This window comes from Ceratotherium simum, chromosome 28 (genome assembly GCF_057802395.1).
Source record: "Ceratotherium simum simum isolate JZ-2026a chromosome 28, ASM5780239v1, whole genome shotgun sequence".
In the NCBI taxonomy this organism is placed as follows: Eukaryota; Metazoa; Chordata; class Mammalia; order Perissodactyla; family Rhinocerotidae; genus Ceratotherium; species Ceratotherium simum.
The window spans coordinates 3,137,084-3,156,623 of NC_141927.1; the positions used below are offsets into that span (position 1 = coordinate 3,137,084).

A 19,540-nucleotide genomic window follows, 5' to 3' on the forward strand; every position below is an offset into this window, starting at 1 on the left:
AAATACTGTACCTTTTTTTCTTGAGACAGTGTTCATAATATTCTTAAATGGTGCTGATAATTGAAGAGATTCTGCACATGGCAAAAATCTAGTGTCACTAAGCTAACAATTTAGTAGTTTTATGAGTTATAAAATCTTACTTTCACAGCTTCCCCACCTGCCTCTGCTTTATCAACTGGTAAGATCAGTGTGGAACGTATTATAGTCTCCCAGCAGACCCAGGAGACTCAGAAATAAGGCAGACCATAGTTAATCTAGACAAATGTCATGATGCTATGATGTTAGGCAGTTTTCTGTAACTTTAAAGAACAGATTGTAAACCCCTTACGTGCTAAGCAACATTGCTGAGTGGCAGGTACTAGACATTGTCTCTGGGGCTGATGACCAGGCCCTGTAAATGTATAGGCGAAATTCCATGTTTAAACTATGCAAGCCATCACAATTCTATTCTAAATTCCTTATAATAGCACAGTTCTCAGATTAACAACAAATATAACCTCACTGGATCTGCATCCTAATTACACCTGGCTGGCATAGTACTTCATTCAAAGTACCTAAAAAAAGATTCCTATTACTCTCTGGAATGACCTCTTGAATTCCTTAAGAACACACTGAAAAAGCTAATTCAGCATTCAAATTTCTACAATGGCCACTTTGCAGGAGTACGCCATGATCATCTAATCAAAGAGCTAAACCGAAAAGAAACAATAAGGCTACAATTTTAAATTGTCACCATCATTGTACCAGAGGAGACTCACTGCTTTTAATGGATATAACCTTTTTGTCAAAGGTTGTGTTAATTCAGTGCAGCTTCTAGCTTTTATTTTTCCTTTTGTTCCAGATTATTTATATTTATATATATATGTTTTCCTTCATACATATGCTTGATACATGCTTTGGTTTCACTCTTCTTCAGTCATAAAACTTTAGAGCTGAAAGGGGCTGACTTGACAGACGAGATAACTAAACCAAGAGCTGTCCTCGCCCCACCCGTCGGGGTAGCTGTCCAGCACCTGGGCTCCTGCCCGCCTGCCTTGCCAAGCTCGTGCTGCGTCCTGACTGCCCGTGCCCTGTCCCCTCTGGATGAATGAAATGAAAGCGTGTGACCACCTACCCACACACCTTGGCAGAGGTGCACTCCACACACGGCGGCCCCCACCCAGGCACGTAAGCTTGGTTGCACCTTCTAAGCGGTACCCCGGGAAGCAGGAGAAGGTCAGAGAGTCCCCGACGCCAAAGTGAAATCCGATTCTTCGGCTGAAGGCAGGGACACCGGGATCATCGCACGGCTCCAGGTCGTATTCTGAGACACAAAGAGACAGAGTAGATTGTGGGAATAGGGGAAACACTCAAAAATTACTTAGCAAGAATAAAAAAGTGCTATTATTAAAAAAATAAACCGATATATATATATTTTTTTCCAAACTCTGCTGTAGCTGTCATGTAGATTGCTTTCCTTTGTATTATGAGCTCTCTCATGACAAATGTCATGAATTATAATATTTTAAAAAATAGACATATGTTAAAATAAGATGATCCATTTCAGAACTTTCACAGTATGAAATTATTTTCCTGATATTTCTAACTGCTAACGTCAGTTTCTGTCCTCCTTTCAAAGGTGCTTTTGGAAAACAAAGACATGGAGTACAAAATGAAAGCTAATACAATGCTTACATTGATGGAAAGCTTTTTGTAACCAAGTTCACCTTTAAAATACACTTCTGTTTGGAAGAACAAAACATTCCTCTGACTAATTTCAATCTATAAACCAGGTTTTATTGAAATGTAATGGAAAATATTCTGTAAACTACTAGAAACTTCTGTTAACTACTCAGGAAGAAAGTGCTAAATTTAGTTTAAAGAAAAGGAATAATTCCTGGTGTATTGCTGCATTTTGGGGTGGAGTATCTAAAACATCATTACTAATAACCATATTTTGTGTTTGCCTTATTCTTCAAGTCTCAATACATGGGTGCAATGGCACTCTGCCATTGGTCTCGCGGCCCATCCTTCAGTCTGTGTTTTTGTCAGTGGAAAGTTAGAGAGTGTGGGGACTGCTGACTTGTTTAGTTTCCTCCTCATGGTCTCTGTCTCTTGTGTCTGTAAGGCCCAGTGTTTAGCCAAATAGGATCAAACAGTGGGCCAGGTGCCCAACGAAATACCATTAGGGATTAGTGTGGTGAGAAGAGCTTTAAAGGGAATAAAGAGGCAATTAAAGGGGGGGCATTATTGCAATGAGTCAGGGAGAAAAAGACAGTTTTCCACATTGCGGTGGGAAAACTATGCTAATCTTTCTAAAAAAACATTGTCTCCATTTTCTGATTTCCAACTACCATCTTTCAAGTTCTAACTCTAAATTTTGGATTGAATATTCTCAATGAACGTATTAAGCCCAACCTATCCTTTTGTCCCTCCATGTTTTTCAAGTCTAGTACCTCTTTTCCATGTCCATCATGCATTAGCTTAGTCACCAGCCTCTCAACCTCATAGGGAGCAGAGCCCTCTGCCCGAATTTTCCCTTCATCTCACTTAACTTATTGGTCAGCATCTAAGGTCCATGCTTTCTATATTGCCTTTATCCTGTTTTTCATTTAGGCAAAAAATCTACTCTGGATTTCTAACATATTCAAACTAACCTGGCTACTTCGGAAATATACTCATTAAATTGACCTATTTTTAGTATGGTCCAAGGAAAAAAATAGATAACATCACTTAATTCAGATCAAGAAATGTTTATTAAAATACCATGCATAAAACATAGTGTTAGAATCTGTAGGAAATACTAAAATACAGATACAGTGTCCGGGGAACTTTATCTCTCATCTTACAGATGCCATTCTCCTCCTAACACACTCTCAACTCAAATCCTATCTTTCCTGTCATTTCTTTAAAAACAATTGAAAACTCTTGGCAAATAAGAGAATAATTTGATATTATTTTATGCTAAACCTATTGTATTATATAGAGAAACCCCATGATCTTATGGTTCTTTGCTTTGTGTATATTTTTGTTTCATAGTTCGAATGATGTCCTCTGGAAGATACCTATTGGAATAGGAAGCCTGATCCAATACTGTGAGAGTAGAAGGTACGTGTTAGTTCTATCTCCCTATGTCAAGTTATATAAGGATTCTTTTGTATTAATTGTCACTCATTCACTATTATACAGTGTATTTTTGCACTGTGTACACTTCCATTTATTCACCTAATAGAAGAAAAATGTATTGCCCTCAGGATTCCATCTTCTCTCCAACTCAAGGATCTCATTCTTAGAATTTACTCTCTTTATTTTTCTTCATGAATTCTCTTGAATTATTCCCATGAGCATAAAAGAATGTGTTACAGGACCCAATTTAAGAATGAGATATGCCGAACCAAACCAACCCACCAACCAACCAAAAAAACCACTCTCATGACCTCACAGTCACCCAGCCACCACACCATTTTTCTGGTTGCCTTTAGCACCAACTCTTCAGAAGAGTGGGGTATGCCTCCTATTTTCATATCTTCTCATCTCAGGCTGTTTCAACCCATTTATCCAGGCTTCCTTCCATAGCCCTCCAGTCAAACAGCTCTTACCAGAGCCACCATGACCTCCACACGTGAACTCATTTATCAATCCTTAGTCCTCCTCTTAACATCTAAGTAGGTTCTGATACAGCTGAACGCTCTTTCCTTCCATGAAGAGTTTTCCTTTCTTAGCTTCTGGGAACCACTCTCCTCCTAGTCCACTGCCCCGTCTTCTCAGTCGGATGATTTAGGTCTTCCTCATTGTTGCAAGATCAAAATGCCCAGCCCCAGCTTAAACCTGGTCTCTTCTCTCTTTGTATCTACATTTACCTCCCTAGCTTACCCAGTCCCACATCTTTAAATTCTATTCATTGATGACTTTCAATATTCTTTTCCTCTAATTTACCCTTTTCCATGAACTTAAGACTCTTGACAACCTCTCTTGGATATATAGCTAAAATTTCCCAAAACAAAATTTTATATTTTTCCTCCCAAACCTGCTTTACTTCCAGTGTTTTTTATGTAAAAAATAGCATCCTCATTCACACAGGCGGAAAACCTTGATCCCTCTCTGCATTCCATACCACACATTCAATCCCACCATCGCCACAGCCTCAGGCTCCATAATATCCTGCTGGGATCATTGTATAACAGCCTCCTGTCTAGGTCTTTGTTTGAAGGTCATACATGACCTAGAATGAACTTTAAAAAGGATCAGATCATGTCCATCTCTGTTCAAACTCTTCCAATGGCTTCGCATAACAATCAAAATTAGCATCCAAGGTACTTACAAGACCTTCTCATGACAGAGCTCTGACCACAGTGACCTCTTTCTTTATCCCTAAACTTGCCCGCCCACTCCCACCACTGCTCTGAGACCCCATCCTCTCTATGGCCTGGCTTGACTCTCTCACTTCTTTGCAATCAAATGTCAGCTTCTCAGAGACCCACCCTGGCAACTCTGTATATTGGCATCTCTTCTCTTAACCCCCTGACCTGTCCAATCTTCCTGATAATATTCCCCGTTACTCTCTTCCCACTGGATTATAGGCCCTACGAAGGCAGGTCTTTCATTTTATTCTCTGCTGTGTCTCTAGGGTCTAGAATAATATTTGGCATCTTGCAGGTGCTCAGCAAGTATTCGTTGAATGAAAAAATAAATAACAGTAAGAGAATGAATGTTCTACACTTTTTCCCAGGCACTGGTGATTCAACAGTGGGAGAAGACACAGTACCTTCATTTGGATATTCATGGTATAGTGAAGCAGACAAATACAAAAAAATAATTTTGGGAAACACATAATTTTGGTATATACACAGTGTTATGGGAATGTAGGAGGGAAAAAAATCTACTTAGGGAAGAGAGGGAAGGCTACATACAACAGATGATGTTTGGCCTGGATCGAAGGAGCTCTGCCTAGTGAAGAATAAAGAAAAGGCCTTTGAATGAAGAGGAAACCACAAATGTAATGGCACTGAGTTGTCCAGTTATCATCTTTGGAAGAGAATGACAGGGAAATTATATGAATTCACAGAAAGTTGGCATTCAAGAAGTGGAATCATAGCAGGCGTGGGGAAGAAAGCCTGGAGGATCAAGTGTACGCGGTTAGCAATCAGTAGCTGACACTCAGGATACGGCAGGGAAGGTGCAAGGCTCTGTCTGAACATACTTGAATACAGAGCTCTTTTCCGCACTATTCGCATTAGTGTCTGCAGGGACGTTGACTGGGAGACGTAATCGAGAAATGCTGCTTTAATAAAACCTTCTAAAAAAGACACAAATAAACTGGACTAACAGGGGGAAAAAAGCCAGACTTAAAGGAATACTGATTTTACACAAACATCAGAAAAGTCCCAAGAAGGGTAAACGCTTCATTTGCATAATAAAGTTGCTACTTATTTGGACACTTAAAAACTAAACTCCCTTTTAATAGTGTCACTGGCAATTGTTTGCAGCCCAGTTTCAAGGCAAAATCCCTCCAAATGAAATTATTTCTTTAGCAAATCTAAAGAACATGTTTACTTTAAAATTGGCTTTTCAACCAACAGTGTGTTCTTTTGTTTTTAAAAAGACTGTCTAAGCTTTTGTGTGACAGTCTAGATGAAAGTGATTTCTTCTGCAAGCTCTGTGGATCATTTTCTCCTGGTTGTGTGCAAACAAATTGTTCCACATGCTCAAAAAGTGTTACCACTTTATTTTTTAGGTTTAAAAATATTTTAAAACTTCCCCAAAGAACTGTAAGGACCCCTAAAATTGTGTTTTGTTCCTCCTCTTGTTGCTTGCTGGCTCATTTAGAGAGTTCACGAAAGGAGAAAGCTCTGGAATTACACTGTGACTTTTGGTAATCAAGCCTTATCGTCAGCTCTGTGCTTGGAGCGACAGAATTAAGAAATAAGTGGTGCAAAACGGGTGAAAACTGCATAGACTCGTGAGAAATATCTTCGGAAGAGATCCGCAGACTTGCATCCCTGCCACTTTCTTTCTTTGGAGTGTCCTATTTAAATTCATTTTGGATCATGATGAAAGTCAGAACAGAGGGAGTGACGTTCTCATGGCGGTGCTAATTGAGACTCACACAAGGAGAATATATAGAGAGGGAGATTAAGGCATTAGTGTTAGGAAGGAAGATTTAAGTCTTTGATATACAAAGTAGCCAATTTCATGATTACTGCTGATTAAGGCAAATTTCCAATAAATCCCATAGTCTGAGCTGGTCCTGAAAGCTCCACCAATGCAGTGAAATTCCAGAAAAAATCAACAAAGTCAGGTTAAGATATATGGCAATTGGTCATAATTACAGGGAGAATAAAATGTTCAGAGCATCTTAAAATCCCTACGCCGTCTTTTTCTTTAAGACAGTATTTCAATTTGCCTATTATCCCTCAATAAAGCTGAAAAAAAGACAGCATTTTATTTTATATATTGTTAACGTTCATGAAATATTTAGTAAGTAATTATTAACTTCCTGCTGTAAAAGAGGCAGGAAGAGAGACACCACTGACGTAAAGGTGGCACACAAGGAAACCTTCTACCAAGTTTGGTTTTAGAACAGGAAATAAGATAAACACTTTATAAATATTGGAACAAAGAATCTGCTAAGTGGCGTTAAAAGTTATTAAGAAATTTACAGGAGCTTAAAAGAAATCACTGTGATTATGGGACTCAGGAACCACCTTATGAAAATTATATTAGATCTGGGCTATGAAGAAGGAAGTAGAAAAACACTTTCTTTTTCAAAGCATCCTATACACGAGTGCAAATTAATACAACTGTTTACACCCATCAGAAATCTTAGAGCAGTCATTCCCTGTCTGTTGCCTGGGGGTGGATCTGAGATACTGCAGGAGATCTGATCATTATCTGCTCATCAACATTGTTTATGTGATTAAATTTATCTTGCACAGGCTTGACCAGCATGTAAGTGTAAAAAATAGTAATGCCATTCATAGAACCATTCACATTAAACAATCTAACCCACACCAATAATGTCTGAAATAACAGAAACCCTTCACAAATATTATCTATGTATTATAAATTAAAATAAAAATGTTACTTAATTTTGGAACATCGTTTTATCCCTGTGTGCAGTTGCATCAAACTAAACAAAAGCTCATCCTCGATTGTGGGTGTTCACATTTTTTTTTCACCCTAAAGGTGGTTCTCGATATAAGTATTGGTATGTCCCGGAGGTAGGAATTAAAATAATGAGAGGAGAGCTGATTCTGAGTGTATCTGCCAATAAGGGCAGTTTCCTCAGAGATTTTGATGGAATTGATGAGAAGTGAGTGAGAAGGGCTTTGCAGGAGAAGATAGTGATAGTAACAATTTTTCTGGGATGAGAATTTGCTAGTTATGTAGGGGGAAGTGGCACTGTGCGGGTGCCGGGCAGATGTCCTTGCATCTTGCTTCAAGGAGATTCAGCCTCCTCCACTCCTCAACTAATGCTTATCATTGGTCAGCCATTTACCTGTAAACACACACACACACACACACACTCACATTCACACACACAAATGGTACTATTATTGCCAAAGAAGAGAAGCAGCAGAAGAGACTCTCATACCTGAGAATGTGATATTGAAACCCTCGTAGGAGATGGAAAAGTCTGATATAAACCGAAGCTGGGTAGCGAAGTTTCCAAACAGACCCGCCTTGATGGTGTGAGGCAACACTGACCCAGTGAGCCTGGCCACGGGCTCCGTGAAACTCCCATCCTCTGTGATCAGCAGATAGTCGTGGGAACTCTCGAGGTGAAAGGTGTGGAAGATCATCTGAACTCCTAGAAAGAGAGAGAGAGAGAGGGATTGGCAGAGTCAAGAGTTGCTGAAAAATTATTTATTCTGGGCTTAGAGACATTGAAGTCTTGACTCAAAATCTGATCTCAACATATAAACTTCACTTTGAAGTTTGAAAGGAAAATACAGAGGATGGGCAGACAGCAGCTTTAGAAATGAAAGAAAGAAGAGGGATAAACAGCAAAAATGAATAAATGCTAACGTATATGTAAGTATAGATATAGGCATAGAGATAAGCATAGGTATAAGTTTAGATACAGATTAGACACACACACAGGGATATAGATAGAGAAACAGATCTGTAAGTAAAATGGCAGGATGTTGACAATGGACTGCATTCAGGACCGCTAACTAGGCTCTTAGGGAGAGCCTCTGTCCCAGAGTGACAAAGGACTCTGGGATAACTTTCCCATTTACATCAAACAAACGTTCTTCAGAAAATCTTAGCTTGGATGTCTAGGACGTAAACTTACACAGCTGAGGGAAGACTTCTTTGAAATCATAGTTTTATATGCCCCTAATGCATATGTTCTCATATTGACAATACCCACAAAGCATTATTTCTGGATTCCTGTAGCTAAATGAATAAAATTAACTATGACTAGGTCTTTTTTGAATTAAAATGCATGTTTTTAAGATTAGAAAACTTGGCTACTCATAATCTGTTTATTTTTTATTCTTAATTTCTTTCAAGACCAAGTTCTTCTTCAATATGTATTCATGACGGCATAGTGTAATACAGCATATGTAATAAAATATGTCAATTTAATGTCAAGGTGAGTTCACATCTCAGTGGAAAGACAAAGTCTACATAATATTTATGTAATCAAAATTCCAAATTATCTCCTTAAAAGTGACAAGTTTAGCCATACAACAAAGATCCAGAGTACAGATCTAAATCCAATGTTTATAAACTACATTTCTTGCACAAAATGCAAATTGTCATGGTCTTTACTATACTTAACTATAAAGGGAAGAAGGACAATGAAATCTATTTCATAACTCATCATTGGATTATGGGAAGATAAATGATTTATTATGTGTAATAATACTGGGTAAACTTAGAACACAAGGCAAGTACAAAAAGTTATTATAAATTTATCATGGAAATGAGAAGTTTAGATAATTTCTTCTTATTTCCTTTTATTTAATCAATATTCATATTTTATTTAAGGTATGCCTCTTTTCCTTAGCATCACACCTAATTTTTAAGCTTATATTTGCATACATGAATCTAAATTATCTGATAGAGAGAAAAACAAGAACTCTACTTTTGCTTGTAGCACCAATAAATTAAAGACCATTTTTCTTCCAAAATCTTATAAAAAATCAAAATTAACAGTTGAACTGTAGGAGAGGAAATTAGTTATCTCACTCATTCACACATTAATACCTTTTTCTTTCTTCCCATGTTTGTATCTTGCTAATTACTCTGCATATTTGAAATCTATGCTATATTCTTACCCTTTCCATGAGACACTTCAATGGTCCATGTGCAGTTTAGAGAGTTTGGGTAAAAATCTGGAAACCCAGGAGAAAGGACTGTTCCACTCTTTCCATGGATGTAGCCTCCACAGAGGGCTTAAAATAATAAGAAAAGATTATTATAGTACTAAAGTTTCCCAATGATTGCTAGAACAAAATACTCTTAAAATGACATTTAATTTGCCCAAGGACTAGAAGAAGATCTGATATCACCTCCATAAAAAAATAAAACAAAACCAAAACTTTATTTTACTTGCAATTATAATATGCCAGCTCGTATGTTACTAAGCAGTACAAACCCTAGAAAAATAACGTAGCGTTAAGGCAGAGAAGTTACAGTAGAGCTTCAGAAATGGTGCAGGTTTGCATTTTCTAGAGATGCTGGTCTTCTTAGTCATACTTGAGCTAATTTAAATCCTCTACAACAAAACATGCCCTGCTCAATACACCTCAGAGACTCATTTTTGAAGGAAGAAAAGGAAAGTTATACATAATCACTTGAACGAGAAAGCAGCGACATTTAGAAAATTAACGTAATATGGAAGTCGAAGTGCTCAGACTTGATGTCAGAAAGTGATGGGTTCAGACACCGACCCTGTGACCTGCTAGCTCTGTGATCTTTGCAAGTTACTTTCATAGTTGTCTTATCCTGAAAATGAAAATTGTGATAAAAACCCATCTGTTAGAGTAGGTGTTTACAATGATCGTCATCATAGAACAGAACTTACAGGGTCTCATATACATTAAATCCCTCAAATACTAACTATTGGTAATTATTAACAGGTATTGGATCTTTAAGATATCAATAATTTAATAATTTGAATAAACTTGATATGCCCTCATTTTGCAAACATTTGAGAATTGACACATTCTCCCAATGTTTTTCTTTTCTTTCATGTCTTAAGCCCTGTCAAACTTTCCTGAGAATGAAGAACTGAACTGAAAAGGAACAAAGTGATGGAATCAACAACGCTGGAGGCTCAGAGGTGGGTAAGGTGATTCAGGTTCCAGCTGAGGGTCAGTCTGGGGTCCTCTGGGTCTTGACATTCTCTTCAAACATCTCCACCTGTGGCAAAAGACCCACTTGTGTCAACAGCACAGACCCCAGACCCCGGCTGCCCAGACCCACTCTCCAACTCCTGCACTTACGGCTGGTGACTCTGAGCATGTTTCTCCGCTTCTCTGTTTCCGTATATTCTCGTGTAAACACGGGTAATAACAACACCTAATGCACAGGTCGCTGAGAGAATGAAATGAGCTAACACATGTAAGGGACTGAGAACAGCGACTCACACAGGAGCACTCCATCAGGATCAGGCCTTCCTCTCCATTTCACAAGATGCCCCTCTCTCTCTTTCAACATGTTCTCATTGTTTGCACATGTGTACTTACACTTCCTTTTTAGAAGTAGATAACGTGAACTATTACTAAATGACTGATACCTGGAATAACTTTTTCCTATTAACATGAACTTCCTGAATCATGTTTCACAGAAGCTAGATCCACAAATAATATTTGCAAGAGAATGAATTAATTTAGGAAAGACACGATATTTCTCATCCTGTATTTTAAGGAAGCACATAATGTCTTTGAATATGCAAACCAAATGGAAAGGTCTATGTAAAAATCAGCAAGATAGAAACTTTTTTAATGAGTTCTAGAATATTTTAATAATTTCTCCTGAGATTTTCACATCTTAAAATTACATTGACTCTACATTTCATTATGAAAGAGGTGACAGTATTGTAACATTTGAAATCAATTTATTCAACAAGGAGTTATTGAGCAGCTACTATTAACCAGGCCCTGTCCTCAGCCCTGGAAACATAATAATGGACAAAATAGAGAAAAACCTCTGCCCTCGTGGAGCATACACTCCATTTGATGATGATAGAATATGACCCATAATCATAGGAAGAGCATACTAAATACGATATTGGAAGACAACAATGTCAAGGAAGAAAAGACAGATAGGATTCTAAGATTTGTGTGGGGTTGGGGGAAATATAAATAGGGTAGTCAGGAGGCCTGCCTTAGTAAGTGGTCCATGAAGAAGGATTTGAGAGGGATAAGGGAGCCACTTGACAGCTGCAGAAGAACTTGAATGGAGAGAAAACAGCAAGGACGAAGGCTCAAAACTAGAGTGGGCCTCCGGGGTGGGGGGACAGAAAGGAAGCCAGTGTGGCTGGGAAGGCAAGAAGGAACTGGAGAAAGCAACAGGAGTTTACAGAGGGTCAGAGCCTTGGCGTTTCTCTGGGTGAGATGGAGGGCCACTGGAGGGTCCTGCACAGAGAAGGATGTGCGCTAACTTAGGCTTTACCCTGATGGCTAGGCTCTATGTGAGGATGGGGTGGGGGTGGCAGAGAGCAAAGCAGATAGGATTCTGGACCAGAGGTGGTGGGAAATGGTCAGAACCTGGCCGTATTTTGAAGGTAGAGCCAATAGGATTCTCTCCTGAATGGGATGTGAGCACCATGACAAAAAAGGAGGAGCCAGAGATGACTGTCAGGTTTGAAGCCTGAGTGTGAAGGAACTGAAGGCAAAGGATGACTTTGGGAGGAGCAGGTTTTGAGAGTGAACCTGCTCGGTTTTGGATCCGTAAGCTTGATGCCTACTAGACAACCACGTAGAACGGCTGGCGTTGTAATTGGATGTGTAAGTCTGGATTCCATGGAGAGGTCTGGCCAAGGGATAGAAATGAGAGCATAACTAGACGAGATCATCAATGCAGTGAATGTAGATGTGGATAAAGACTAAAACCTGAGATATTCCAATGTTAACAGCTCAGGAAGACGAGGAACCTTCAATAAAGGAAACTGAGGAGCAGCCAATGTAGTGAGAAGAAAACTGAGAGAGCACAGAGTCCTGAATATACACGCTACATATTGGTGACTTTTCATCTGTCTATGATTGGATCGATGTAAATGAGGACATTAACTTCTCAAATTTTTATCAAAGATTTAACCATAATGAACGAAAAACATTTTAAGTAAAATTGAGTTGTCATATATCCAATTATTTGTCAGTAATCTTTACCTTAACATCTGCATATGTTATATAAACTTGATAAAAATAAATTCATATCCAGCTACATTTAAAAATTATAAAATTTATCAATCTTTGTTTTTTCCTCTGTCCTAATGTCATCAGAATAAACTGTTTGATCATATAGTAGGGAGAAGCCTGGGAGGGAACACATCTGACCACTGTTTGTTTGATGTTTTCCATCCATTCAATGCAGAACTCAGAAATCACTATCCAACTCCATCAAGCTGCCATTTAGGAGCAAAGTAGGACAGAAATTTACAGATAAACCAAGTCTGTTGCTTATTTTGATTCATATATGTGCAAACACAACATAGTCTAATTCATATATGATGATTTTAAATAAAATAATTTTGTCTACAAAGCCTACAATTTTTTTTTAGGAAAAGGAGATTTGATGTACAGAGAATTGCACTGATATTCCCATCTGAAATCGAAGAGATAAGAGAGTAAAACAAGACACCTGACTTACATTTCAGTGTCCCCATGGGTCTATGACTACATTCATGTATAGACATGAATATATTCCCTTCAGTAGAGCTACAAACACAGCTGCATATAATTTGAATTATAATAATCTATTTCTTCATGCCCTGTAGAGTCTTTTCTGGGGTACTTGTAAAAGACACAGTAAAATTTTACTTTTGGTATCCTTAAGGCTATAATTTCCTGAATTTTACTTTTCTATTTATATTACCTACCCACCATTGAAGACCAGAGACATGACATTGGAAATCTCTTGGATGGAGGACTAAGATACACAGAAACTGGGGAAAGACAAAAGAGGTGACATTTGCTGAGATCTTTCCCAGGTGAGCTGACGTAGACTGCCCAACTGTAGTTCAAGTTTCGTCTTTGGCCCTCTGCTTTTATCATTCATTCATCCATACATTCATCGAAAATGATTTATTGAGGAATTTACTACTATTTTCCAAGCACTCTTTTTTGCTTTTTGGTATACGGCAATTAATAAAACAGACAAGTCTCTGTTTTTCCAAAGTTTACATTCTAGTAGGCAAGGCAAATAGTTTATAAAGAGATAACTAAGCATGACTATTCTAAAAACAAGAATCTTAACTTGTTCTTGAAACTCAAAGGTGGTCTAGGTGATTAGAGTACAGTGGGCTGGTGAAGCAGCAAAGTGATGGACACATCCATGCAGATGTCCACTCCCAGGGCTTTGAATATTGAGTATGTAATAAAAGGATGGAGAGGAGGCAGAAGGTCTGAGTCAACCCAGTGTTAACAGATTACCCTCTGACGGGCTGTCAGCTGACAATTTATTGCAGGGTCCTTGGGTGTCTACTGTTCTTTCAAGTAAAGCCCAAAAACCTCCTATAGACTCTGTAATTGTTGACTTCCCATCATTCTCATCCTCCCCTCACCTGCCCAGACCCTGCCCAAAAATCTTCTAATAATTTCAAGTTTGCAGACAAGTGAGTTGTTTCATAGAACCAAAACCCCAGCTTTAATAACTTTACTTTTAAACGTCTACCCTACCTGGATTGGAGGAGGGCAAGAGTTGAAGCATGTGGACTACATCATAGGCCTTAGTCACTTTCCACATGAGACATGATGGTGGGAGAGGGAGAGGAATCAAGTAAGACAGATTCTACTCTCTCCCTGGAAGATACTATCTGTTTCCATAGCACCAACTCTAACTAAAAACCTGATAGATTTCAAACTCACATTTTAGACACTGATTTCTTTCTCAAACCACAGTTGAGTCTCCTACTGCATGCTACCTACAAAGAAAACCTTTGAGTCGTTTCTCTCTCCTATGCCACCCATATCTTGATAATGACCCTTCTGCGTATTCCTCTCTTCTCATACTTTCTCTAACTGGTGTGTTTCAGGTCGTTTTTGTCTAACTTATCTCCTAGCTCCTTCCTCTTGCCTCTTCCTTAAAGAGAGAAACACGTGAAAGTGTCCAGTATACTGCCTGATTTGTTTCTTTCTTTTCTCTTTTTCCATTATTTCATTTTTTACTTTAAACTACTAATAAAGTTCCATTTAAAGCAAAAACTTAATGGGGTTACTTCCCATTTCAAATGACTCATGGACTCTCCATGTCCTAGAGAAGTCATTGATTTTATTCATTCATTCATTCATTTATTTTAATTAGAATCATTTTCTCAAAAGAAATCTTATATGCAAACCCTACAATAAAAAAGATAGATAAATTAGAGCTGTTCAGTTGAAGCAGGGGAGGGTTCCAAGCCCTGCCGTCGTCCTCAGTTTCACCCTCAAAGAAACCCTTGGGGCCCCACCGTGGGAACCCCGCACACTGCAGTTTCAAAACTCTCACCTATGGAATCAGCTGTATGCTCATAGGACTAGCATGAAAGGCCTTTGAACTACCTTTGATCATCATCTACCCTCAGCAAATTAACATCTATCCCCAAACCCTCCAGGCCTTTGTTGTTCCTTCATGCCTTGATTCTTCCTCTTCCTTCACTTTGAATCCTCTTCCTTCCCCTCAACTTTATTATTCTTAAAGGTGTATCTTGAGAGTAGCCCTGTAAGCCTTTCAAGCTTCCAGATTGTAGCTAATTTTTTCATCTCTTTATTCTCAACCACTTTCCTTTGTTTAATAAAGCACTTACTTCATTGGGTGATATAAAAAGTCTTTCCACTCCCTGTGCTAAAAGATTATAACCTTTTCAACTGTTGTGGCTGCGAATACAGTTGTCTCCAATAAATGTTTGCAGAAAGAGTAAACAGTTTACAAAAAAAGTATATTTAATGAACAATTTTTTCCAAAGTTTTCCTTGCATTTGTCTTTCACCAAATAAGAGGAGACCCTTTATCTTAATGTTCACATTATTTCTTCAAAACTTGAGCATGCTAAAGCTTAAATAGTAAAAATGAATGAAGCAATGCCATAAAGATGTGACAGAGAGAGATACTGATAGAGTTTATCTTTTTTCATGGTGATATAAAATACTATAATTAATTCTGATTTCTTCTTTCCTTTTTGAAAGCTATGATTTTTTAAAGGTTTAAACATCCGATTGATGTATCATTTCAATTTTTTGAAGTTTCTTTGAAGATTTTATACACTTGTACCACAAAAACCCACGTGGTTTGAGAGTTTGCTTAAGATTTGAAAAGGCAACAAGAACAATTTTTATGGTTAAAGGAAAGTAGTCAACCGTGACTGATGAGAACTCTCCTATCGAACTCTAAAATCACCCAAGGTTTGAAGATTTATTAATAGCCTTTTATCATAAATTTATTATTCTCTGAAATAGGTTCCAATGAAGCAAAAGCAAAGTAAATAGTTTATTTTACCAATCCCCTTAGAAGGTTTAAATTTCAAAATGACATAAATTTAAATTAGGAGACAATAAAAGGGATATAAGTCTAATGTACCTTTATTTTATATGGAAAACGCCCAATATATAGCTGTCATTTCTATAGCCTCTCAGTTACTGGCAAAGCACACAAGGCCCTTTTCAGCCTATTCACTGCATTTCTCCTAGATAATTTCCCACTGATCATTCTATTATTTTTCTATTCACTCCACTTCACTAAACCTCCAGGAATTTTCAGCATGTGCCAGGTCTATCAACTCCAGGTGAGTTTGATCACTTCCTCTGCCTAGAATGCTTCTTAATATGTTGGCTACTTTGGAAATTCTACTCATCACTGGCATTCCAACTCAAGTGTTGTATTTTCAATGAGTTCTTAAATACCTAGTCCCTAAGAGCTTAAAATTAAACTGAGAAGACTATTAAATAATTAAGTGTGCGTATGTATATATGTATGAATGCTTGTGCCCCCCCCCAAAATTCATGCTGAAATGCTAATGCCCTATGGGATGGTGTTAGGAGGTGGGGCCATTGGGAGGTGATTAGGTCATGAGGGTGGAGACTTTATGAATGGGATTAGTGCCCTTATAAAAGAGAGCCCAGAGAGCTCCCTTGCCCCTTCCACCATGTGAGGACACAGCTGAGAAGTCAGAGGTCTGAAACCTGGAAGAGGGCCCTCACAAGAACTCGATCATACTGTCATCCTGATCTTGGAATTCTATCATCCAGAACTGTGAGAAATAAATTTCTGTTGTTTATAAGCTCCCCTGTCTGTGGTATTATGTTACAGCAGCCCATATAGATTAAGACAGAATATGTATGATTAGATTAGATTAGATCAGAAGTTTTAAAGTTAAACTTCACAGATCTGGATATAAAGAGAAATGGATATCAAAAATTTAGTAATGCTGGTGACCTGGAGCAATTTCAGAAGAATTTTGCTGAAGCTTGAGTACAACCTGGTCATGGAGGATGAGGGTGATTCAGATAATACAATATGGGAATGTGCAGAAGGAGAATAAATATTGCATGTGTTTGGCTGAGGGGAAGAAGAGGGCAAGACGATGAATGGATTAGTCTGTGGAGGTTGCTTGCTGGACAGAAGTAAAAATAATCTTGGTTAGATACTAAAATATTTAAACAAAGTAAGTTACCTATATTGAATCAAGAATACATGGAGAGTATTTTAACATGTACATGTTGCTCTCTTTTGAGAAGAATCCAACTCAAATCCACATCTCAAATGGATCAGAATAAGTCTCTCTCTTGTATATGCCAGTTTTCTTTAGCAAATCACATCTAGTTAATCTGATGACATTGTGTGTCTTCTATGATGAACGAGGTGCCATCTTTCATCACTGAGAAGTGTTTAAATCATGATCAGAGGACTTCAATTTCAATCTTTCCAGCTCTGACTGAAAAGCCGGCAATTAAAATAACTTGAGAAGCCCTAGGTTAGCAGTTGCTCAACTACCCCACCCCAAATAAAAATGTAAAAGAGAGCGCTTACATGTGTCCCATTTCTAAATTCCATTTTTAGCTGCAGTCCAAAATAAAAAAAAGAAAACCACATGTGTTTGGATATTATGTAAATATTTAAATAAAATTATTAATACATTTAACATACTTCATTACAAATTTTGGATTAAGTGATTTAATAAAATATATTGATTGAAGTTCATTTATGCATGAACACTAATTAAGAATTTTATCAGTTAGTGCTTGTGTTATAATTATTGTTTATAAAGAACTCTAAAAATACAGCGAATAGTTTTGCATATTATTTATGACAGTCTCAGGTTTTACAAATTTTTTATTAGTCCAATAGCTAGTATCCTTCTGACATTATCTAGTAGTCATATGGGTAAACTTCATTTATTTATTTCATTATTACAGTTCTGATTACAAAAATAAAACATTATAATAAAAATTCATAGAACACCAAAAAATACAAAGCTGAAAATTGAAAGTCTCTCTTCACTCTCCCTGGCAGCTTACTTATCTCCCAAGAGAAAAGCATTACAGTTACAATTTTAGAATGTCTATTTTCAGTCATTTTCTATGTATATACTGTGCGTATCTATAATTATATATATGTACATGTGCATGTGCATATACACAACAGGCATTGCGCTGTGACTTGCTATTTCTTTCCTCCAAAAGAGCAGTTAATTTCTTAGTAATAGTGTCTAACGAATATGCACCTCCCTAATCCTTCAATGATGTAGAAGAATCTGACGTTTTTACTTCTGTGAAAATCCAACAGGAGAGGGGACTAACGGAGTTTTATTTGTATTTCCAGGATTCTTAGTCAGAGTGGGCGTATTTTTAAACGTTTATTGGCCTGTTGTGTCTTTTCTGCGAATTGCCTGTGTATGTTTTCCTCATAGATCTCTTGGCTTATTTGTGTCCTTGTTCTTCTCTCCTCCATTTGTAGGACACAATTATTTCAAACGCATATTACATGGACAGAGCAACTTCTTTCTGTAGTCTGATCCTTTTCTTTTACCTTTTTTTGTTTTTTAATAGCAGAACTTTCAAATCCGTATATGATGAAGTCTGTTGATGTTTTTCATTTATTGTTTTTAGATTTCTTTAGAAATCTTTCCAAAATTTAAAACCTAAAATTTCTCAATGGACCAAAAAATAACTCACACATATTTAGTCATTTGTGTAACAAAATTGACGGCACAGTGCAGTGGAGAAAGAATGGTCTTATCGATAAATGATGCTATCTCATTTGGACAGCCATATTGGGAAAAAATGGATCTAGACACTGCATCATACCTTACTAAAAAATTTAGATGGATTGAAATTATAAATTTGAAAGAATGAAACCGTGTCTTGACTTTGAGGATGATGGAAAAATTCATAAACCCGGTGATGGTTTCATGGATGTGTACATATATCAAAACATATCAAACCATTCACATTGAACATAGGAGTTTACTGCATTTCAATTATACCTCAATAGGCTGTCAAAATTTTAACAGTTTTTGAGAAGAAAATAGTAGAATATCTTTACGACTCTGAGGGTAGCAAGTCTTTTTAAACACCATATTTAAAGCACCAATCACAAGTGAAAATATAGAAAACTTAGGTGACTCTAAAATTAAAACATTCTATTCATCAAGAAGACACCAACAAGGGAAGGACAACTACAGAGTGAGAGAAATATTTACAATGCACAGATCCAACAGAAGAACTGTATCCAAATAAATAAGCAATGTTTATAATTTAATAAGAAAAAGGCGCATGACAATATCAATATGAGAAAAGAAACAAGTGCCTCACAAAGGAAGATATGCCAACAAACCTGTGAAAACGTGCTCAAAACAACTCAAATTCTCATAAACAGTATTATGGAATAAAAAATGGTGGTACACTTATGCAACCAAACATAGATGATGAGAATGATTGAAATATAGCTAGGTGAGGGCCGGCCCTGTGGCTTAGCGGTTAAGTGCGCGCGCTCTGCTGCTGGCGGCCCGGGTTAGGATCCCAGGCGCGCATTGCTTCTCCGGCCATGCTGAGGTCGCGTCCCACATACAGCAACTAGAAGGATGTGCAGCTATGACATACAACTATCTACTGGGGCTTTGGGGGGGAAAATAAATAAATAAAATCTTAAAAAAAAAAAAGTAATATAGCTAGGTGACATAATGTGGATGGATCTCACAACTATAAGGTTGAGTGAAAGAAGCTGGTATACATTCTGCCTGATTGCATTTGTATACATCACCTACAGAGCTAGAAAGTCAAGAGGGTGTTAGCGGTGACTGGAGGGGATGTGACAGGGACTTCTGGGGCGCTGGTAATGTTCATTTATTGATCTGTATCATTTTGATCTTACAGATCTTCATTCTGGGAAAATTGACTGAGCCATACACT

At 37.6% G+C, this 19,540-nt stretch overlaps 1 protein-coding gene across 1 annotated transcript in view; it reads right to left on the reverse strand.

Annotated features, from left to right (window-relative positions):
* Positions 1-19,540, reverse strand: part of CSMD1 (CUB and Sushi multiple domains 1) — a gene marked incomplete at its 5' end in the record, with an annotated part of 1,589,548 nt that overhangs the window by 344,984 nt on the left and 1,225,024 nt on the right. The window contains 3 exons of the mRNA XM_087418289.1: positions 1,115-1,303; positions 7,574-7,789; positions 9,270-9,386. Coding sequence (XP_087274415.1) covers positions 1,115-1,303; positions 7,574-7,789; positions 9,270-9,386 — 522 coding nt within the window. The remainder of the gene's footprint in view (positions 1-1,114; positions 1,304-7,573; positions 7,790-9,269; positions 9,387-19,540) is intronic.